We start from the raw sequence: 20160 nt of genomic DNA on the forward strand, positions 1-20160 counted from the left end.
AAGAGACAAAAAATACAAAACTGCTGTGTGTGTGATATCTCAGTAACATGCAGCAGGAGGACAAGAGGAAGTAAATAGTCGAGGGTTCGGGTTGTGGTTAGCTGGCTGGATAGTCTGACGACATCCATTATGAGGAGTGCTCCTCACATTCCATGCAGAAAGGCATGCGAAACATATGGGATCACATCGATGCCTAATTGAATCCATAATGGTTTACATGCCAGTGGGCTATTTCTGGGGGATGACATCGATCATTTACATTAACACTTTAGTCATTTTGAAGGCTCTTTTATTCAAATTAGCTTACAATAAGTACATTCGTCTAGAGTAAGTGAACTGACTCTACATGTCAGTCTCTCCTCTGACAAGTCCTAGTCATAATTGATTGATTGATTGATTGATTGATTTTATGGATATTGCAGACACCAAGAGAAAACATGCAAAAGTGCAAACACTTGTTTCCAACATGGTCCCTGATGTCAGGACAGACAATAACACATAACATCCATTAAAAATAATCAGTAACGCCTTCTATTAGTACAAGTGATGGCAGCAGTCACAGTACTAGAGACATTTTTCTAAGTGGTCATCAGGATATAGGCCTAGATAGTCTCGGAGCCAGACTCCCTACGGAGGAGAGAGTCTAGACTTCAGCAGCTTAGAATTTGTAAAAGGAAGTTCTTAAAAAACCTCATCACTTCCGGTCCAGACTGTCTACTACTACTCTACGGAATTTTGACAGGATATCCGCCCGTTTTTCCCCAACTTCCTTCATCAAAATTTGTGCGTCTGAATACCAGATGTAGTTGACAGTCTGGGCCAGAAGTTGACTCGTCTGGCTCGCGAGACTAAGGGCTAGATATTATCAACAATATACTCTTTTTTTTCTCTCATCAATTAATTAATTAATTAATTCTCAATGCCACTTATAACTATTAAGCACAATTAAAGCTAACTAAAGTTGACTGCTTTCAGCAGGCACACAACTTTGACTTACATGTAAATGTACCTTTCCTAGATTCTGAAGCAGAGGCTACCATCAGTTCCCATGTTACTGGTCAAGGGAGTAACTGACCCGTTCCGGCGCCACTGACCAATCACAGCTGCCAGTGGTACTAGACTGGAATTGGGCTGAAATTAAGTGTAACGCTGTTCCATAGACACAGGGCAGCGGTTTAGTCTGTGTCGTCCTGAAAGGGCTCACCTGCTGGGTTTGTCCATGTGGAGAAGGGGGATCTAGAAGGGGGTGGAGGGTCTGGTCTAACCACTGCTGGGTTTGTCCGTGTGGAGAAGGGGGATCTAGAAGGGGGTGGAGGGTCTGGTCTAACCACTGCTGGGTTTGTCCGTGTGGAGAAGGGGGATCTAGAAGGGGGTGGAGGGTCTGGTCTAACCACTGCTGGGTTTGTCCGTGTGGAGAAGGGGGATCTAGAAGGGGGTGGAGGGTCTGGTCTAACCACTGCTGGGTTTGTCCGTGTGGAGAAGGGGGTGGAGGGTCTGGTCTAGCCACTGGGAGGGTCTCTACTGTTTTCTTTAACTTTCCATCCCGGTGGGATAGTTACACAAGGATGGATATTCCAGATGCCGAACACACGCCCACACACACACACACACACACACACACACACACACACACACACACACACACGTGTGCCTGCAGCCAGCATGTCTTCGTCTCAGTCAGTCAGAGCGACTGCTGGGAGACCGTGGAAGCGACGGAGAAGGGGTGCAGATGTGGAACTCATCTCGTTTCTTTTCTCTGGCCCCCTGCTCTTTCGCTTCTAAACTGCGGTTTGATTAACATTCATTTTCCCCGTGTTTGGAAAGAGCAGGGAGGCACGTGGAAGCCAAACGTGACCCGGGGGTTACAGCAGTGAATCAGAGGAATGAAATGCACAGTAGTCTGAGTCCATCGCCGGGGAGGCCACGCCCCCTCACACGTCCACCTATCGGTGGGAAACCCCGGCCGGGAGAACAGCCTGGCTTGGTCCAGATGGGTTCCATGGAAATGCTCCCTGAAAGTCACAACTTACATGGAAATGCCCGAACCCCAACTAGCATTTGGAAGTTTGGCAACAACAATATTTGGGTCCATTCTTTAAGGTTGGAGGAAGATAAAGAATTGTTCAGAGCAGAGTTGAAATGGGTCGGCTGTATTAGAATGATAGTCACTTCTACAGGGTCTGCAGTATTATTTTTGCGAGAGAGATAGAATACTTGGAAGCTCAATACAATACAATTAGATCTCTGAATGGACACAAGCGAATAATGAACTTTCTTTATTCCGGAGTAACAGGGGTTTTGAAAGAGTTTCAGGATCTGAATCAGCTCCACGGTAGTCACAGTTTTCACATACTAGGAATTTGCTTTGGTCAATTGGTGCATCCCAGATAGCAAGCGGATCTGGGCCATATCCAGGCCAGATCTGGCCCTTGTGGCTTAGTTCCGGCCCATATATGGCCCAGAATCATTACACATCTGCTCGCTATCTGGGATAACACTGATGGAGACAACACTAGACAAGGACAAGACGGTGCAAAGACAGGACAGTGCAAACGAAAAGTGCAAAATGCAATTTACAATATACAAAATGGTGCGCGATAAGTGTATATTATACAGTATGTGTACAGAGTGTGTGTGCAATGTTTTTTTATATATATACAAGGTGTGTCCTGTTGTGATATGCGTGAGCGGATTAACGCTGTTAAATAAATAAGTGCTGTTCAAAGATAAAAGGTGTTTATTAGGTGGGCCTTGAGCAAACCGTTTAGTGCTGATGTTATGTCTGGTGGTCTGTCTGACTGGAAGCGGGTGGGCTCGGCCCCGAGGCGGGCGTGGCGGTGGGCCCTGACCCTGTACACTCACCCCCCTGGCCTCCTCCTCTCACGCCTCTCAGACAAACGCCGCAGCCATGAGACGGATTTAGGAATTCCACTTCAAACCCAGCGCCCGGATCTCTACGTATTTACATTTCAATAAAATCTCTGTCTAGGATCTAGGACCTTTGGCAGAGAGCGCCGTGCTTGCGGAAAACGCCCAGTCATACGGTGACCAGCAGGGTTGGAGAGATGACGACCGTCTCCTCCCCCCTCCTCTCCTCCGTGTTCACTGGGGTGACAGGAGACAATAGGAAGCGGCCTCGACGAGGTCGTGTTTTCTCCCTTGCTGAATTTCCGTTTTAAGGGGTTATAAACATTCCTCTGGGCTGTTGCCATTTCAGGAAAGCAGCCATTATTATTTATTAAAAAGCTATATTGGGATACACACTTTTTTCTCATTTAAAGGGATGAACGTGACTTATGTCAGTGTCCATATTTAATGGTGTTGGCCCTCACCAGTCATCGTTCCCATCCAGATTCTGGTTCTATACGACTCTGAGCTAAGCTTGCATATTATAGAACATCTGGTTAAAGTAGGTAGTTAAAGTTATTCTTCTCTATTAGTTTTCCTTGGATGATCTGACTCAAAAAACCTTAAAGAAATACAGTATATTCCATACAAGAGCCCGAGCCTGCAGACAATCCTCTTAAAAGAGTCTCTTTGAATAAGAGATAATCCTCTGAAGATGAATGAAGGAAGCCGCTTTCTCCTGGCCGCCGGGGTGAAAGGTCGAAGGCTCTCTCCTCTTTAGAAGGTCTTCAGGACAGAGGAGGCTATCTGTGGGCCATGACCTCTGCTGACCTGCTTGTTTACTAGCTCACTATAGTGAGGAATGGACCACCCGTAAGCCGGCTCACATAACATCCTATAGTGGCTTAGCTGTTGTCTTGAATGATCATTCGCGGCACTTGGGTGTCTGTAGGTGACATCAAAAGATAAGTTAGAAATGTCTTTTATTTTCCAATTGTATTTTTTTCCCAAAAAAACTTTTAACACTATGGCTCGACTCCTTCTCTGGAATTTTGACCCATTTTCCTCATTTGACCTTTAACCTCAAACCGCATGCAGGAAAATCTAAAGAATTGTAGAAATGTATTGACCTGCCCCAACCTTCCAGTTGAATAGACAATGTGTTTTGCTAGGTAAATGGTGGAAGATGGTCTTGAATATGTTTAATAATAGTTTTTTGTGGATTTTAACCATGTGTCAGTCTTGCCTGATGGAATATAACAGAAGTATTCGTATGTAAAGTTGTTTTGATGGTCAAAACTGTCAGTCAGTGCCATTCGTGAAGCGCTTTTTACACCGACCGTTCGACAGACGTCGGCCATTGTAAAGTTGATTGATGCTCACGACCTCGTCTTGGCCTTTCCGCAGAGCATGAACGTCCAGGTGGAAGACGTGAGGCTCCGGGCGACCTACTCCCACCGTAAACGCATCCCCATCACCGAGGGCTACCTGGAGGTCAGGGACGGCGGCAAGTGGAGGCAGATCTGCGACGAGCACTGGACCGAGATGAACAGCAGGGTCATCTGCGGCATGTATGGCTTCCCCGGAGAGAAAGGCTACAACGCACGAGCCTACAGGTGATCAATCAGGATGGAATCCGTACGAACACCCTTCTATCAGTGATGTGAAAGTATGCAACATATCACCTAAAAGTATTCAAATTCAAGATTCACACTACATTACACACATGTCGATGTGCAGTCTCTAACCAACTGAGCCATAAAGAGCCATGCCTAGATAGCTAGCGGATGTGTAATAATTCTGGGCCATATATGGGCCGGAACTAAGCCACAAGGGCCAGATCTGGCCTGTATATGGCCCAGATCCGCTTGCTATCTGGGTGCATTTTAACTGTTAACCTAATGGCAACATGTATTAATCAAGTGCAATATCACAATGTGTGTATTCCAACACGCAAAGTAGAAAGGCTTTAGCCCCCTGGGAGGGGGAATGATATCTATAACCCTAACCTTAACAGAATTACCACATCTCTGTGCCTGTCAGACAACTCCAGAGAGCAATGTTTCACTCGACTGAGCTAAACAGCTGGGAGTTGAAGTATGCAGCAAGTAATGTAACCAAGGGAAACGGAGTTCTTGAGTGCTGAGTAGGCAGCGAATTGTTGGTGAAACTCACTCCTCCAATATAAATACCGTCCACCCATGCTAAGAAGAGCTAGCTTTTCATGGGCGTAGCTGGTTTAAACAGTGTCTGTCCCACAGGAGACCGGGGTTTGAATCCCACTCTGGGCACGCCGAAACTTATGGGTTACACTTAGCCTGAGATAACAGTGTAGGCCAGGGACAGACTAACTAGGGCTAACAGTGTTGGACAGATTAGGCTATTGCAAGCCGAATATCTACTCAAATGCTAGGCGTAACATGAAGAAATGAATAAACCCCCAAAAATTAAGAAACCCAATAAACATTCTTCATAAAGCTCTAGACAAGACCTAATTTCAGTCTAGATCTGAATCTGCACCCTGTGTGTGTGTGTGTGTGTGTGTGTGTGTGTGTGTGTGTGTGTGTGTGTGTGTGTGTGTGTGAGAGAGAGAGAGAGAGAGAGAGAGAGAGAGAGCAATGGGCCAAATGTGGTGCAGGAAAATGAACAATATTGTCTGTATGACTGAACTCACCTACTCATGTCGATTGGACAACACGGACACTAGAAATGTGGAATGTTTATCAACGAGGGACCGGTGTGGCACTAAATCAGCCCTGTTAAGAGAGGGGGCGTGCCGCCAAATCAGCCCTAGAGGGGGCGTGCCACTAAATCAGCCCTGTTAAGAGAGGGGGCGTGCCACTAAATCAGCCCTGTTAAGAGAGGGGGCGTGCCACTAAATCAGCCCTGTTAAGAAAGGGGGCGTGCCACTAAATCAGCCCTGTTCAGAGAGGGGGCGTGCCACTACAGTAAATCAATCCTATTTGGAGAGAGAGAGAGGAGGGGGGGGGGGTTCTAACCTCAAATTTGTTGTTCACGCATATGAAATTTTACGCTTTGGGGGGGGGGGGGTTCTAACCTCAAATTTGTTGTTCACGCATATGAAATTTTACGCTTTGGGGGGGGGGGGGTTCTAACCTCAAATTTGTTGTTCACGCATATGAAATTTCACGCTTCGAAGGAAATGGCTTGTGCACACTCACACGTGTTGGCTGTGCATCTGGGGGAGATCTCCTAGCTTAGCCAGAGCTCGTACATGTTTACAACACGCTGTTTTCATTAACCGGTCTGCTTCACGCCGAGAGGAAACCCCCCCGATGTAGTTGGGTTGAGCTCTCCTAAGTAACCTCCCAACGAACGGTGACTCCAGCCGGAAACCGAGGATCATGGGAATCACCATGCGCTTTGGCAACAATACCACCGTTGTGTTCCAGAGCTCCGGAGGGCCACCAGCTGGCAGAGATGCAGTAGTAGGAGTAGTAGTTTTCCGAAAAAAATGTAAATTGCCAAGGGTGAGTGAGAAAATAGGAGATTGAGGCTGGCTGGTCACTGCCAGAGACGCCAGGAGCTGCCAGCCAGCAAACTGGCGCTTTGGGAGCCGACACACGGACGTCGATCAGGAGGGCGTCCCACGCTAACGTACGTGGACGTACTTAAGAAAGACGCAGGGGCGGAAAGTACCGGAGAGCTAGCCAGACGTATGGAGGACTTGGATGACTGGAAACACAGATGGAGGGCTCGTCCGAGGATGACCTAGAGAGAGACAGATTCTGGTGAAAATGGCCAATATGAGGAATGGCAAAATGTGGACTAAATAAACATTGTTCGCCCCAATCAAAGACAGTTGTAATGAAGCTGATCAGTGCACAATTGACTTACCACAATGTTGCATATCTGGCTCAGGCTCTTATTTGTCATGAAGATATTATACTCATGAGTCAGTCTCTTTCTCAACCAGAGATTGAAGACATACTGTATATCTAGATTTCGTTATTAAAAGTGGATGGAAGCAATTTGAGACAAAAAACCTGCAGAATCCCACATCTCTAGGACGGTCCTTCCTAGCGGGGCGGTGAATGTTTTGTTTTGATTCTCCACTCCAGTTTGTTTGGAAGACATCATTTCCGGTAAGGCGGGTCCTTCACCCTATTGGAGATGTAGGGAGTGGTTCTGATTGGTGTAATATACTTATAATAATACAAGGACACCGGACTAACGTTTAGTGTGACTTTAATCGTTGCTCTTCTGGTACCGAAGCCCGTAAGGAACATACTGTGCGCATGACACAGAATTAGCAGATAAAGCAATCTACTACACTCCTCCCCTTTTAGCAATAAACTTCCAACCATAATGCACTGGTTCTCAAACAATAACCATAACAATGAATGACCTAAGAACATGTCAACTCTACCTACTGGGTTGATGTAGACTGACCAACCAAGCACAAATCCAGGGGATTATTCTGCCCCGAAGGCGGACTTGTGTTCTATGCTAAACTCAACCAATGTTCTCTGTACTGTATTCTGCCAGAACGGCACCGTCTCTGTAACATCAGGATAACTAAAGGTCAAGCCTTTCAGGTGGTCTACGTTGTCGCACCGGATTGCGTCTCTCATGAACCTCAGGAGGAGGACCAGGTTGCTCTGGTGGGTCAGGCTCGTTGTCCTGTCCACATGTCCAGTCTGGAGCAATGTCCTCTGGGTCAGTGGTGTTCTTGTCACTGTCTACAGGAGTGTTAGACCGCAGCAAATGATCCACATGAACACTGACCTGGCGATGACCCACCTGTACTGTGTAGGTTAATGGGCCTTTGCGGTGGAGAATAACACCTGAGTTCCACAGGCGTTTGGAATGGCGGAAATCACGCACTTTCACCCTCTCCCCCTCACTGAAGTGTCTGACCGGCTTAGAGCGCTTGTCATGAGCCTTCTTCTGCTGTAGTTGATGCTTAACCACAGTGTCTGAAAGGCCTGGCTTCAGTAGCATTAGGCGGGTGCGGGGCTGGCGTCTCAGAAACAGTTCAGCTGGTGTACGTTCAGTCACTGTGTGGGGCGTGTTTCTGTAACTGAACAAGAAGCGGGCCAGCCTCTGGTGAGTAGGTACAGACTGAACCTCCTGTTTGGTCCACGCTTTCTTGAAGGTCTGCACAGCTCTTTCAGCAGCTCCGTTTGAGGCTGGGTGATAAGGCGGAGACAGCGTGTGTCTCACCGCATTGTTTTTCAGGAACGTCTCAAACAGTGCTGAAGTGAAGGGAGGGCCGTTGTCTGACACTAGCTCCTTAGGAAGGCCATAAGCTGCAAACAAGTGTCTCAGTAAGTCAATGGTCTTTTCGGCTGTCATCAGCTGAGTAGGGAACACCTCCATCCACTTAGAGTGAACATCTGTGACCACCAGGAAGTGCTGTTTGTTTATCTCAGCGTAATCCACATGAATACGCTCCCATGGCGCAGTAGCCCAGGACCATGGATAGAGGGGCGCAGCAGCAGGCTTGTTGCGGACTGCTTCACAGGGCGAGCACTGACTTACACACTGCTGTATATCCTGGTCAAGCCCCGGCCACCACAGGTAACTCCTGGCAAGAGCTTTCATTCGAGTGATTCCTGGATGACTCTCATGTAGATCTGAGATCAACCTCTGTCTGAACTTGGGCGGCACCACTACTCTAGATCCCCAGAGTACACATCCTTGATCAGTAGAGAGTTGTTCTTTCTTGTCGGTGTAGTGACGGAGGTTAGGGTCACTCACATACGCTGGCCAGCCGGCCAGTGTCAAGTCCATCACCTTGGATAGGACTGGGTCACGTCTGGTTTCCTCTGCTATGTCTGAAGCAGAGAGGGGCAGCTCGTCAATGAGTGAGATCTGGAAAACAGCTGCATTGTCTTGACCATCTGAGTCACTCTTGCATGGTAGCCTTGATAAGGCATCTGCATTGGCGTGGTCACCTGATCTTCTGTACTCAATGACGTAGTCGTAGGCTAATAGTATCAGAGCCCACCTTTGCATGCGGAGAGCGGCCAGTGTTGGGACAGGAGATTTGGGCCCCAGAATGGCGAGGAGAGGCTTGTGATCTGTCAGCAACTGGAATTCTCTTCCATACAGATACTTGTGAAATTTCTTCACGCCATAGATTATGCTCAAAGCCTCTTTTTCAATTTGAGCATAGTTATGCTCACTGGGTGTGAGTGTTCGTGAGGCAAAGGCGATCGGGAGTTCTTCACCTGAGGGTAGGACATGCGAGATGACGGCTCCAACTCCATATGGAGAAGCGTCACATGCCAGTCGCAACTTCTTCTCTGGGTCGTAGTGCGCGAGCCACTTGCTCTGTAGTAGGCGCTGTTTGCATGTCTGAAATGCCTCTTCACATTGTGAGGACCATGTCCATTTCATGTCAGCCTGCAGTAGTTGGTGAAGAGGGTGCAAGATCGTTGACAGGTTTGCTACAAACTTGCCATAGTAGTTTAGGAGACCCAAAAATGACCTCAGCTCTGAGACATTACTGGGCGCTGGTGCACTGACAATGGCCTCCACCTTGCTGTTTGTTGGGTGCTGACCTTGTTCATCGATCTTGTAGCCAAGATACTCCACTGAGTCTTTGAGAAACTCACATTTTGACTGTTTCACTCTCACTCCACATTTTTCCAGCTTGCTCATAACTTTGTCCAGTACGGCTATGTGTTCTTCCATTGTGGGGGCCGTCACCAGAATGTCGTCCAGAAAACACACCACGTTGTCTATGCCATGTAAGATCTGGTCCATTGTTCTCTGGAAGACCGCAGGGGCTGTTGAGATTCCATAGGCCAGACGATGGTACTTGTACAGGCCCTTGTGAGTATTGATGACTAGATACTGCTCTGACTCTGAGTCTAGCATCAACTGCTGATACGCAAACGACAGGTCAAGCTTACTGAAAACCTTACCCCCAGCCAGGGTGGCAAACAGATCCTCAACATTGGGCAGTGGATATTCTTCCTTCTGAATGCACTGATTTATTGTGACCTTGTAGTCCCCGCATATCCTCACACTTCGGTCTTTCTTGGGCACAACCACAATAGGGGCAGCCCAGTCACTCCGGTCCACTTTTGAGATGATGCCATTTTTTTCTAGGCATTCTAGTTCCTTCTCTACTGATTCTTTTAGAGCGTAGGGGACTGGGCGTGGCTTGTGAAACCTAGGCATGGCTCCATCTTGAACTCTGACCTTTGCTTGGAAACCCTCCATCTTTCCATAGCCATATTTGAACAGTCCTTTGTGTGTCTCCAGCAGGGCTGTGAGTGTAGGTGGAGTCACAGGCTTGTCACCTTTCACACTGAAGATCTCTGCCCAGTTCAGTTTTATGTGTTTCAGCCAGTTGCGGCCCAGCAGGGCTGTCTTCTCACCTTTCACTATGAGCAGGGGTAGCGTCCACTCCTTTCCTTCATATCTGACTGGTACCTGTATTTGCCCTAACACAGGAATCCTGTCCCCTGTGTATGATGAGAGACGGACTGCTGCTGGCTGGAGAGGGCACTGTTTCAGATTTTCTCTGTAGACATGTTCAGGAACTATAGTAACTGAAGCACCAGTGTCCAACTGCATACTAACTGGTTTTCCTGCTAACTCCATTTCCACATAGATTCCATCATTGTGTTTTTCAACTGTGTGTATGTTGAATAGATCCACTGTCTCAACTACCTCTTCCTCCTCTTCCTCTGACACATTGTGAGCATTTCCTGTGTGTTTTGCACCTTTACATACCCTCTGCACGTGTCCTGTCTTTCCACAATTGTGGCACTTCTCATTGATGAATCTACAGTCACCCGGCCTGTGATTTTCTCTTCCACACCGGTAACAACTTCGCTTTGCTTCGCCTGAGGTGTACTGTGTCTTTGCGTTCCCTTGAGAGCGAGACTGGGTCTTGGGAGCGCGTTTTGGACGCCTTTGGTCTACTTGGTGAACCCTCTGACGTTCCGAGTGCTCCGATAGCTCCATTGTGTCCTTGTGGGCAAGCTCGAGTCCAAAGGCAATATCACAGGCTTTCTTGAATGTCAGATCCTTTTCTGTCAAAAGCCGTCTGTGATATGTTTCACCTGTGAGACCACACACAAACCGATCTCGGAGAGCATCATCCAGAAACAGTCCAAACTCACATGAACTTGCTAACCGTTTCAAAGCAAGGATGTAGTCTGCCAGCGCTTCTCCCTGGTTCTGCTGACGCTTGTAGAATCTGAAGCGTTCAGCGATTAGAATGGGTTTAGGTTTAAAATGGGCTGACAACGCCTCCGTGAGCTGGGCATAAGTCAGTTCCACACATTTCTTAGGCTCTACGAGACTCTTCAGTAATCTGTATTCCGTTGCACCCAAAATACTGAGAAACACATTTGCTTTCTTCTCATCTTTTATTTCATTTGCAGCGAGCCAATGCTCAAAACGTTCCAGGTAAGACTCAAAATCCTCCTTTGTTGATTCAAACTCCGGTACCCGTCCAATAGCAGACATTTTTCTTATTTATTTTCTCAGCAGAAAGATTTACCTGCAGAATGTCCGGTTGTTGTGTTCCTTTTTCACCACTAGTCGGCAGCAGAGCACCACTAAAATTATTTCTCTGCTCTGAGTGAAAGTCCTTCGTGAGCTAGCAACGTTTCTTGCTAACAGCCAGGCTAGCACTCGCTTGCTTTCCCTTGCAGAAAACGACGCAGGTTCCTTTTATTTCGCGGAGTTTCATTACTCCTTTCTCTTTCTCTTACTAGAAAAATCAGTTTCTAAAATCCCATCCTCGTCGCCACTGTAATATACTTATAATAATACAAGGACACCGGACTAACGTTTAGTGTGACTTTAATCGTTGCTCTTCTGGTACCGAAGCCCGTAAGGAACATACTGTGCGCATGACACAGAATTAGCAGATAAAGCAATCTACTACAATTGGTAGCGTCGGTTTTCGCCGCTGTTCTAGCGAAAGATTTTCGACGGAGATGTCTCCAGACCTTCGGAGCCGGCGATCTTAAAAGTCCAGCATCGCGAGACGATGACGTCTTCAGATCATCGATCCACGTCTCTTCATATCTCTCTGAAGTCCAGTTAGACCCGCTGCACGCATATATATGGTCGTCTGGTCTTTATCCGGTCTCACATGCCGGCGTTGCTCGTCTCTTTCTCGCAGGTTGCTGTCGAAGCGTCGGAAGAAGAACTACTGGGGCTTCTCGGTTAACTGCACGGGCAGCGAGGCTGACCTGTCGGACTGTAAGCTCGGTCAGCGGCTGGAGCTGGAGGGGAACAGCACCTGTGAGAAGGGGACGCCCGTGGTGGTCAGCTGTGTCCCGGGACGAGCCTTCGCCCCTAGCATCTCCGCAGGCTTCAGCAAGGCCAACAGGATGGAGGTACGAGGTCTGACGATAGGACCATCACGATGACAGTGCATGATATCTATTTATAGGTAATAGGTATACATTCTTAGATTGTAGGGCAGTTGGTTAATAATCTGTTCCAATTGTGATGATTGATGTTGAGAGGTAGAACAGGTGCGTGTCCCGTAGTTGTCTTCTTAGGCTGTGAGGGCTCGGCTTTCGGAAAATACTTACGGAAAAAAAATGAGAGCAGTACTCCAAAAAGAATAAAAGTGCAAGATATACGGCTCAGTTTACTTTTTTTTATTACCGTTTTGGCAGTTTGCTATCAGCGGAGCAGACGCCTTGTGCTTTTATTCTTTTTGGAGAGCCGCTATCCCGCCTGTTGCGGTTTTTTCTCCACCGATGATTGATGTGTGTGCCCACCTGTTACAAGATGAACTCAATCCATCCACCAATATGTAGTACCCAAAATAGGAATACTAATCCCCACTAGTCACCTCTAAGTGGAGAGTTCAGGAGGGAAAGAGAAGGTATAAAGATGGATAAATATGTATTTGTATTCCGTTTGAATCAAGTGTACACATAATTACATATCGTACACTATCTACACAGAATGGATAAACCGCATTGTCGTTTTTAAACACCCAACTTTACCTTTTCAATACAGTGCGAGTGTAGAGGAAGTACTCTTCTCGTTCCTTTGACCCATGTTAAGGGATTGTCTAGGGTGGGACGCGAACCTTCAACCTTGCGCTCGCAAGTCCGATGTGCTAACAACTATGCCAAAAGAACTATCGCTATCGGCACGGTCGTTAGCACATCCTTTATATTCGGGGAGTGAGTTTCACCGGAGGACTACACTCACTCCACGAGGGTTTACGAGGACTCGCCATTCACTCGGTTACACAAGTGGTTTGTAAACAAACCTATCCGCTAAGCGTTTCTCCACCGTCTGTATCCGCAGCAACCTCTGGTGCGTCTGAGAGGCGGAGCCAACATAGGGGAGGGGCGAGTCGAGGTGCTGAAAAACGGCGAATGGGGAACCGTCTGCGACGACAACTGGAACGTCAAGGCGGCCACGGTGGTGTGTCGAGAGCTGGGCTTCGGCAGCGCCAAGGAGGCCATGTCAGGGGCAGGCCTGGGACAAGGTAGGGCCGCCTGGCTCTCTCCCTGCTCACACACACGACGAAGACCGCGCCAGCGTGTCCAATCACTAATGTACACTTAGGAGAATAGTCCTTTTGCGTTCGGAATCTTCATCATGCTGCTATGTCTTTGTTTAATATCCAGTATTCTTCTCACTTTAATGGCTCCAAATCAAAGCCACACAAAAATTGGAATTGATTCATAGACTTCTTGGAAGCAATTCCGATCAGAGTAATGGGAATTGTTTTGGCCAAAAAGAAGAGTTGAATGTATTACTTGAAACAGTGAGTGCTAGCTGCATACTGTAGTCTCTGCATGACTGAGCAACATGAATGTTCTCTTGTTGAGCCAACTAAACGCCTTCCATCTAAACGCACCCCGATCAGCCATCTTATTCATGTCCTGCATTTATTTTGTGCTGTACTTGTCTCTTTGAATGCATGACACAATTCTGTCAAACGGGGGAAATAATCTAATGTCATTGCTAATGAATGAATCAATCAATCAATCAATCAAAGCTTTATTTGTATAGCGCATTTCATACCCAGAGGCAATGCGCTTTACAGAGAACAAGGGAGGTGGGCATACGTAGGTCCCACCCTTACATAATGAATGAATGAATGAATGAATGAATGAATGAATGAATGAATGAATGAATGAAACTTTTATTTAATAATTTTGAAGTGTTTCTTATCTGCAGGGATCGGCCCGGTCCATATGAACGAGGTGGAATGCTCCGGGTTCGAGAAGTCGCTGACCGAGTGCTTCTTCAACAGGGATGCGCTCGGCTGCAGCCATGAGGAGGACGCAGCTGTCAGGTGTCACATTCCTGCCATGGGCTTCCAGAACCGAGTGAGTACAGTAGACTAACAGTAACACATCTGTTTAGGCATGACCAGGGTGGGATTAGATTAGATTAGATTAGATTAGGTCTCCAGCTCGGGAGGCGGACGCGCCGGCGGTTGCGCCAATATGGACCCTCTTGGAGGGACTGTTAGCGCTCCTTTGAGGAGTGAGTTTCACCAGATGCTCCGAATTTCACTCGGTTACACTAAACCGAACCCTAACCACAGCGGCGCCACCTTTTTAAATAACGTCCAATAACGACTAGGGCTGGGTTTAAAAAAAAAAAAGATTCATCGATTCTGAATCAAATGATTCAGAATCGATTCATGAATCCCATAATCAATCTTTTATTTAATGAATGAATGAATAAATGAAGGAATGAATAGTTCATTCATTCATTCAATGATTCATTCATTCATTCATTTTTGGAAATCAGTATCGATACCCAGCCCTAGTATTGATGTGTTGCATAACTTGTAATTAAGGTTACAGCTAAAAAAACAGGTTTTAATAACCCTAACCGAATCGATATTGAATCGAATCGAATTGTATCGTATCGTGATAATCGATTCTGAACCTTGTGAATCGGAATCGAATCGATTCTTGAAATTAGAATCGATACCCAGCCCTAATAACGACGACGGTTCTCGATGTCGACTCTGGATCTTGTTGTTCTGATATACGGTCTTGTCGACAAACGGAATGAAACCGTTACCGAGACGCGTGGCTCGACCGCCCGCTCAGCTTTTCCCTTGCTCCTCTTCCAGCTGCGCCTGAGTGGCGGGCGCAACCCGTCCGAGGGGCGCGTGGAGGTGCTGACGGAGAGGAACGGCTCGTTGGCGTGGGGCGCCGTGTGCAGCGACAGCTGGGGGATCATGGAGGCCATGGTGGTGTGCAGACAGCTGGGCATGGGGTTCGCCAGCCAGGCCTTCCAGGTACGGCTAGTTCATTCTTGGTAAACGGTCTTAAATACCGACGCACACATTTGAGGTGGACGCAGTTGCACGTCGTCGCGCTCGGCTCGCACGATGAGTTCTTGGATCTTGAATGTTTTGTACACATCTGACTGTTCCACTGTTGAAGCCTCTTGGATGGACAGTGTGGTGGAGGCAAGTCACATTCAGATAGAATCGGGTACTCCTCCATGTTCGTCTCTGTTTTTACTCGTTTCATGACAAGTAAGGGTGTCAAAAAGGGTGCAGAATTCCAATGTACAGTACAAAGTTAGAACCATGATCTGTTTGAACCACCTTGGGTAACCCAAAAGTAGCAAAGAACTTAGTCAATGCTGCTACAACGACCTTAGCCGTGATCTTGCAGACTGGGATAGCCTCGGTGTACCCAGACAGCAATCCGATCAGGGCCATATACAGGCCAGATCTGGCACTTGTGGCTTCTTTGCTATATGGCCCAGATCCGCTTGCTATCTGGGTAGCGAGTAGCCGCACACATGATGGTTAAAAGGAACTGATTACCTGGCCGAGTTTTTGGAAGGGGGCCCACACAGTCCACCAGTCGGCTGGGGGCTGGGGGTATAACCTGGTTGGGCTTCCCCATGAGCTGGCAGGTATGACAGGTTCTACAGTAATCCGCTGTACTTAAATAAAATCTCTTGAACCTGAACTTAAACTTGAAACTTGAAGTTTGCAGAGGTCAGCAGTATCTGGCTTCCTCTCTTTGAATTACAGGTGCATCTCAGAGAATTCGAATATTGTCGAAAGTTCATTATTTTCTGTAATTTAATTAAAAAGGTGAAACTTTCATATGTTATAGATTCATGACACATGTAGTGAAATATTTCATTGATTCCTTGATGCAGTAATTTGTGCAAAAGGAAATATTTCACTTTGTGTAATGGATCTAGAATACATGAAAGTTTCACTGTTTGAATTAAATTACGGAATATAATGGACTTTTTCACAATATTCAAATTTTCTGAGATGCACCTGTATAGTTCATTCATATTCATAATGGACAAACAGCCCCAGTGTCTCTGGTTAGTACCAGTGATGATTGAAGGCTACTTCCCACATTCCAATACAGTTCCAGCAGGTGGAGTTTTGTTCATACATTTGCAGTACGGAGTTGATACTCGAGGTCACATCCTTTCTGGCACAACACAGAAGCAAGCAAGAAAGAAATTGTTTAAAAAAAAATAACATTATGTTCTGAATCTGATCGGGAATCTAAGGACTGCCAAACCAAATTCTGACCCTGGGCTACGTCTCCGTGGCAACACAGCTGTCATTTATTTGGGGGTAAAAGAACCGCTAAAATCAAGGTTCAATCAACGTAAACTAAACTGTCCTGATCTCTCCATATACGGCAGAAACGTGGAACATAGCACAAGCTTTATCTCAACACCCAGATTTCTTACAGCACATATTACGATGATTATGTTTTACAGAGATCTGTTGTGTTTATAGCATCATGGTTGCCACCACCAACACGTCGTTAAACAGCTTGACATGTCACTTGCAGGCCTGGGAAAAGTCTCCTGAGGGGGATATTAAGACGTCACAGTCTTAAAACCAAGAGAACGACACGCAGCACGCAAACAGAATGTTGTTTCTGTTCAAACCTGTTATATAAGTTGAGCGCCCAAGAGGCAGTTTTGTGGACACAAAATTAGAAATAAAACAGTGTTATTGTTTTTTTGTTGATTTGTCTTTTTAAAGTCTAATACCACAGCTCTCTGAAGGTCAGTTAACATGCGTTGTTGATGGTCTGCCTATCTTCCGACTTTGGCCTCCCCTGTTCTGTTGTTATGTGATGTTGTTTTGCAGTAACACATCGTAGGTGGTGATACAGCTCTGGAAACTATGTCTTAATAATCCTGGAGGAACTTTGCATTCAGGAGTTTATGAGTGGAAATAGCACAGAGCTGATCGAGGTACTTAAGTGTGATTAAGTATGATTGTATATGTTTAGGCTCCTTAAAAATGCCCATGTTTTACACGCTCGTGTAAAAACGTGCGGCGACGCGCGACCCTGCGGTCAAACAGTAGCGTCCTGATGAGTACCCTATCCCACAATGCACCATTCGCTACCAGGAAGATCCATTGCATGTACAGTTAATCCTCTTAAACTTAAAACACGAGTAAAAAGTTTAGTATGTGCACTCTTATCTCAACCTTAACCTTTTTTTTTTCTCAACGCTGACCATAAACCTGAGTCTAAGTTCTTTGATCAAAGTGTCCCAGCCTCTCCGTGTCCCACCTGATTTCCATTATGTCAGCGCTGTGGACCATCTGAGGGATTAGTCACCTCGTCTCCATGGGAATCCCCAGATGGTGGAGCAGAGCCAAGCAGTAGATCTTTAACCCTCACCCTCTGGTGCCTCTTTCCGCTTTCAGCAGACCAGACGGAAAATATGACACAGAAGTTTAACTCCATTTATCTCTCCCCCCTCCCCGCTAGACCCAAACAAACCCAAACACACACTCGTGCGTAGTCATACACCCCCCCCCCCCCACCCCTCACATGGAACATCCCGGAAAATGTGAGTCATACCGCAGTATCCCCTCGATTCGGGCCTCTTTAGTGGAGTTCATAGAAAGGGGCTGAGTCAGACATTCAGAACTGCATAACCACACACACACACACACACCTACACACCGACACACACACGCGCGTGCACCCACCCGCGCACGCACGCACACACGCGCACACAGGCACGCACACACAAACGCACGCACACACATTCACGTGCACACACACACACACACTCCCCCTGTCTCATTAGTTCTTACAGCTAGACCAGACTAGACTTGGTTTGTCATACTGTTGACATTAAAAGTGGAAAGACGCCACACTTTGAAATACTCGCTAACTGTTTTTAAAGCCTCATCAAGCATCTATAAAACAACACCGAGGGAAGAAGTGGGTAATCTTTTTCTTTTACTGTGAATTCCCCGATTTCACCTGGATTTTTCCGAGGGGCTTCGGGGCCAGCGACGCGTCCCTGCTCAGCGTCCTCCACGCCTGTCGAGGAGACGCCTGGGGACACGTCCTGTTGAGGGACGACACAGCAGCTGCAGTCCTGAATCGAATTACATTCCACCGCTTTCACTGAATATTTTGTACAGCGAACTCCAGCGCAGGCCTAACTCATCTTCAGCTGCGGTTGTCATGTGTAATACGCATCGGCCTACTGAAAACAAATAAATGATTTTTTTGCCATTTTTAATTCTGTTTTTCCTCCCCAGGAACTCTGTAGACGCCCGTTAACCCTACTTTGAGAGAGGGAATGAATGAATGAATAATGCATGAATGAATGAAACCATAGTGCTCCAAGGAGACGTAATGTAATTTCCTGTGATCAGACTGATATGTGGCTACCAGCACCTGTGTGTTTTTGGTCTGAGACTTACACTGCACTCATACACTGCACTGTAACTTTTATTCCTGTATTTTATTTGTCCTGCATTTTATTTTAAATGTCCTTTTTTGCATTTCGTTTTATATGACCTTTTATGTGTTGCACTTTGTCTTGATGCTTTTAACGTCTCATGTAAAGCACTTTGAATTGCCTTGTTGCTGAAATGTGCTACAAATAAACTTGCCTTGCCTTGAGACTTGTCTTACCAGCAGCTGGGCTGTTCCGTACGTTCCGTGTTCCCTCAGGAAACCTGGTACTGGCAGGGGGACGGAACCACAGAGGACGTGGTGATGAGCGGGTTCCGGTGCTCGGGGACCGAGATGACCCTTCAGCAGTGCCTGCATCACGGGAAACACGTCCAGTGCCTACGAGGAGGCGGGCGCTTCGCAGCTGGGGTGTCCTGCACTCAGGGTGAGCCAGTTCTCTCCTTAGATACATACTGATGGATATTTGGTACAACAGTAAAATTAGTCTTTGCAACAACTTGACTATCAAGGCATTATTGATTTACATCATGTAGAGACAGATTCTTCCTTATTTCTAGTATTATGTCCCAGCACCTGCGTGGTTATGCATTCTGTCTTGTACCAGACAAATCTTAAGAGGTCTAATTGATTCATGTCTAATTGATTCATTCAAGTCAAATTGATTCACATGACTGGGGGTTGGGAGCAATGTGGAAGTCATGTCCCAAAGACAAACAATAATTTTTCATCCATTTTTATGGACTAATAGTCCTGTAAATATACTGGTTGACATAGAGCCCACGGGTTTAAAGTTGAAATAATTGATCAATTAATTGCTTAATAATTAGACCTTTAAGTGCAAGAACTTTTTTGAGTTGGTGTCACATGCCATATGATATAAGCCATGCCATATGAATGTGCATTAACATACCTTAATAACACATTGATAACATTAACATACCTTAATAACACATTAATAACATTAACATACCTTAAAGGTGGGGTAGGTACTTTGACGTCAACAAGGTCATCCGATTGGTCATCTTTTTCAAAAGAACCCGCCCCTCCCTCCTGTCAATCATGATGTAGTCCCTCCCTCCAAACATGACTGGTAGGTGTGGCGAGCTAGAGACCCTGATTGGTCAATACATTCGGGCACGGTGCATTCTTTGAATCCAAAATACAGAGGCAGTGGTAAACACGGAGATCTAAGTTTATTCTCAGAGCACTTCTGTTACTGATAGCTGAAAGGATATTATGCCAATTTTACCAAATAAAGCCAAAAGCAAACTACCTATCCCACCTTTAATAACACATTTATAACATTAACATACCTTAATAACACATTAATAACATTAACATACCTTAATAACACATTGATAACATTAACATACCTTAATAACACATTAATAACATTAACATACCTTAATAACACATTGATAACATTAACATACCTTAATAACACATTAATAACATTAACATACCTTAATAACACATTAATAACACTAACATACCTTAATAACACATTAATAACATGAACATACCTTAATAACACATTAATAACATGAACATACCTAATAACACATTAATAACATGAACATACCTTAATCACACATTAATAACATGAACATACCTTAATAACACATTAATAACACAGCGCCCCTTGTGT

The 20160-nt window shown here is 46.1% G+C and overlaps 1 protein-coding gene across 1 annotated transcript in view; it reads left to right on the forward strand.

Moving 5' to 3' along the window:
- The window catches only part of LOC311329008 (lysyl oxidase homolog 2A-like), a gene marked incomplete at both ends in the record, with an annotated part of 50604 nt that overhangs the window by 23761 nt on the left and 6683 nt on the right, over positions 1-20160 (forward strand). Inside the window, 6 exons of the mRNA XM_084462895.1 lie at positions 4255-4463; positions 11966-12182; positions 13117-13300; positions 13999-14150; positions 14912-15079; positions 18771-18936. Coding sequence (XP_084319021.1) covers positions 4255-4463; positions 11966-12182; positions 13117-13300; positions 13999-14150; positions 14912-15079; positions 18771-18936 — 1096 coding nt within the window. The remainder of the gene's footprint in view (positions 1-4254; positions 4464-11965; positions 12183-13116; positions 13301-13998; positions 14151-14911; positions 15080-18770; positions 18937-20160) is intronic.

The sequence above is a fragment of the Borostomias antarcticus genome (assembly GCF_949987555.1).
Source record: "Borostomias antarcticus genome assembly, contig: scaffold_79, whole genome shotgun sequence".
NCBI lineage: Eukaryota > Metazoa > Chordata > Actinopteri > Stomiiformes > Stomiidae > Borostomias > Borostomias antarcticus.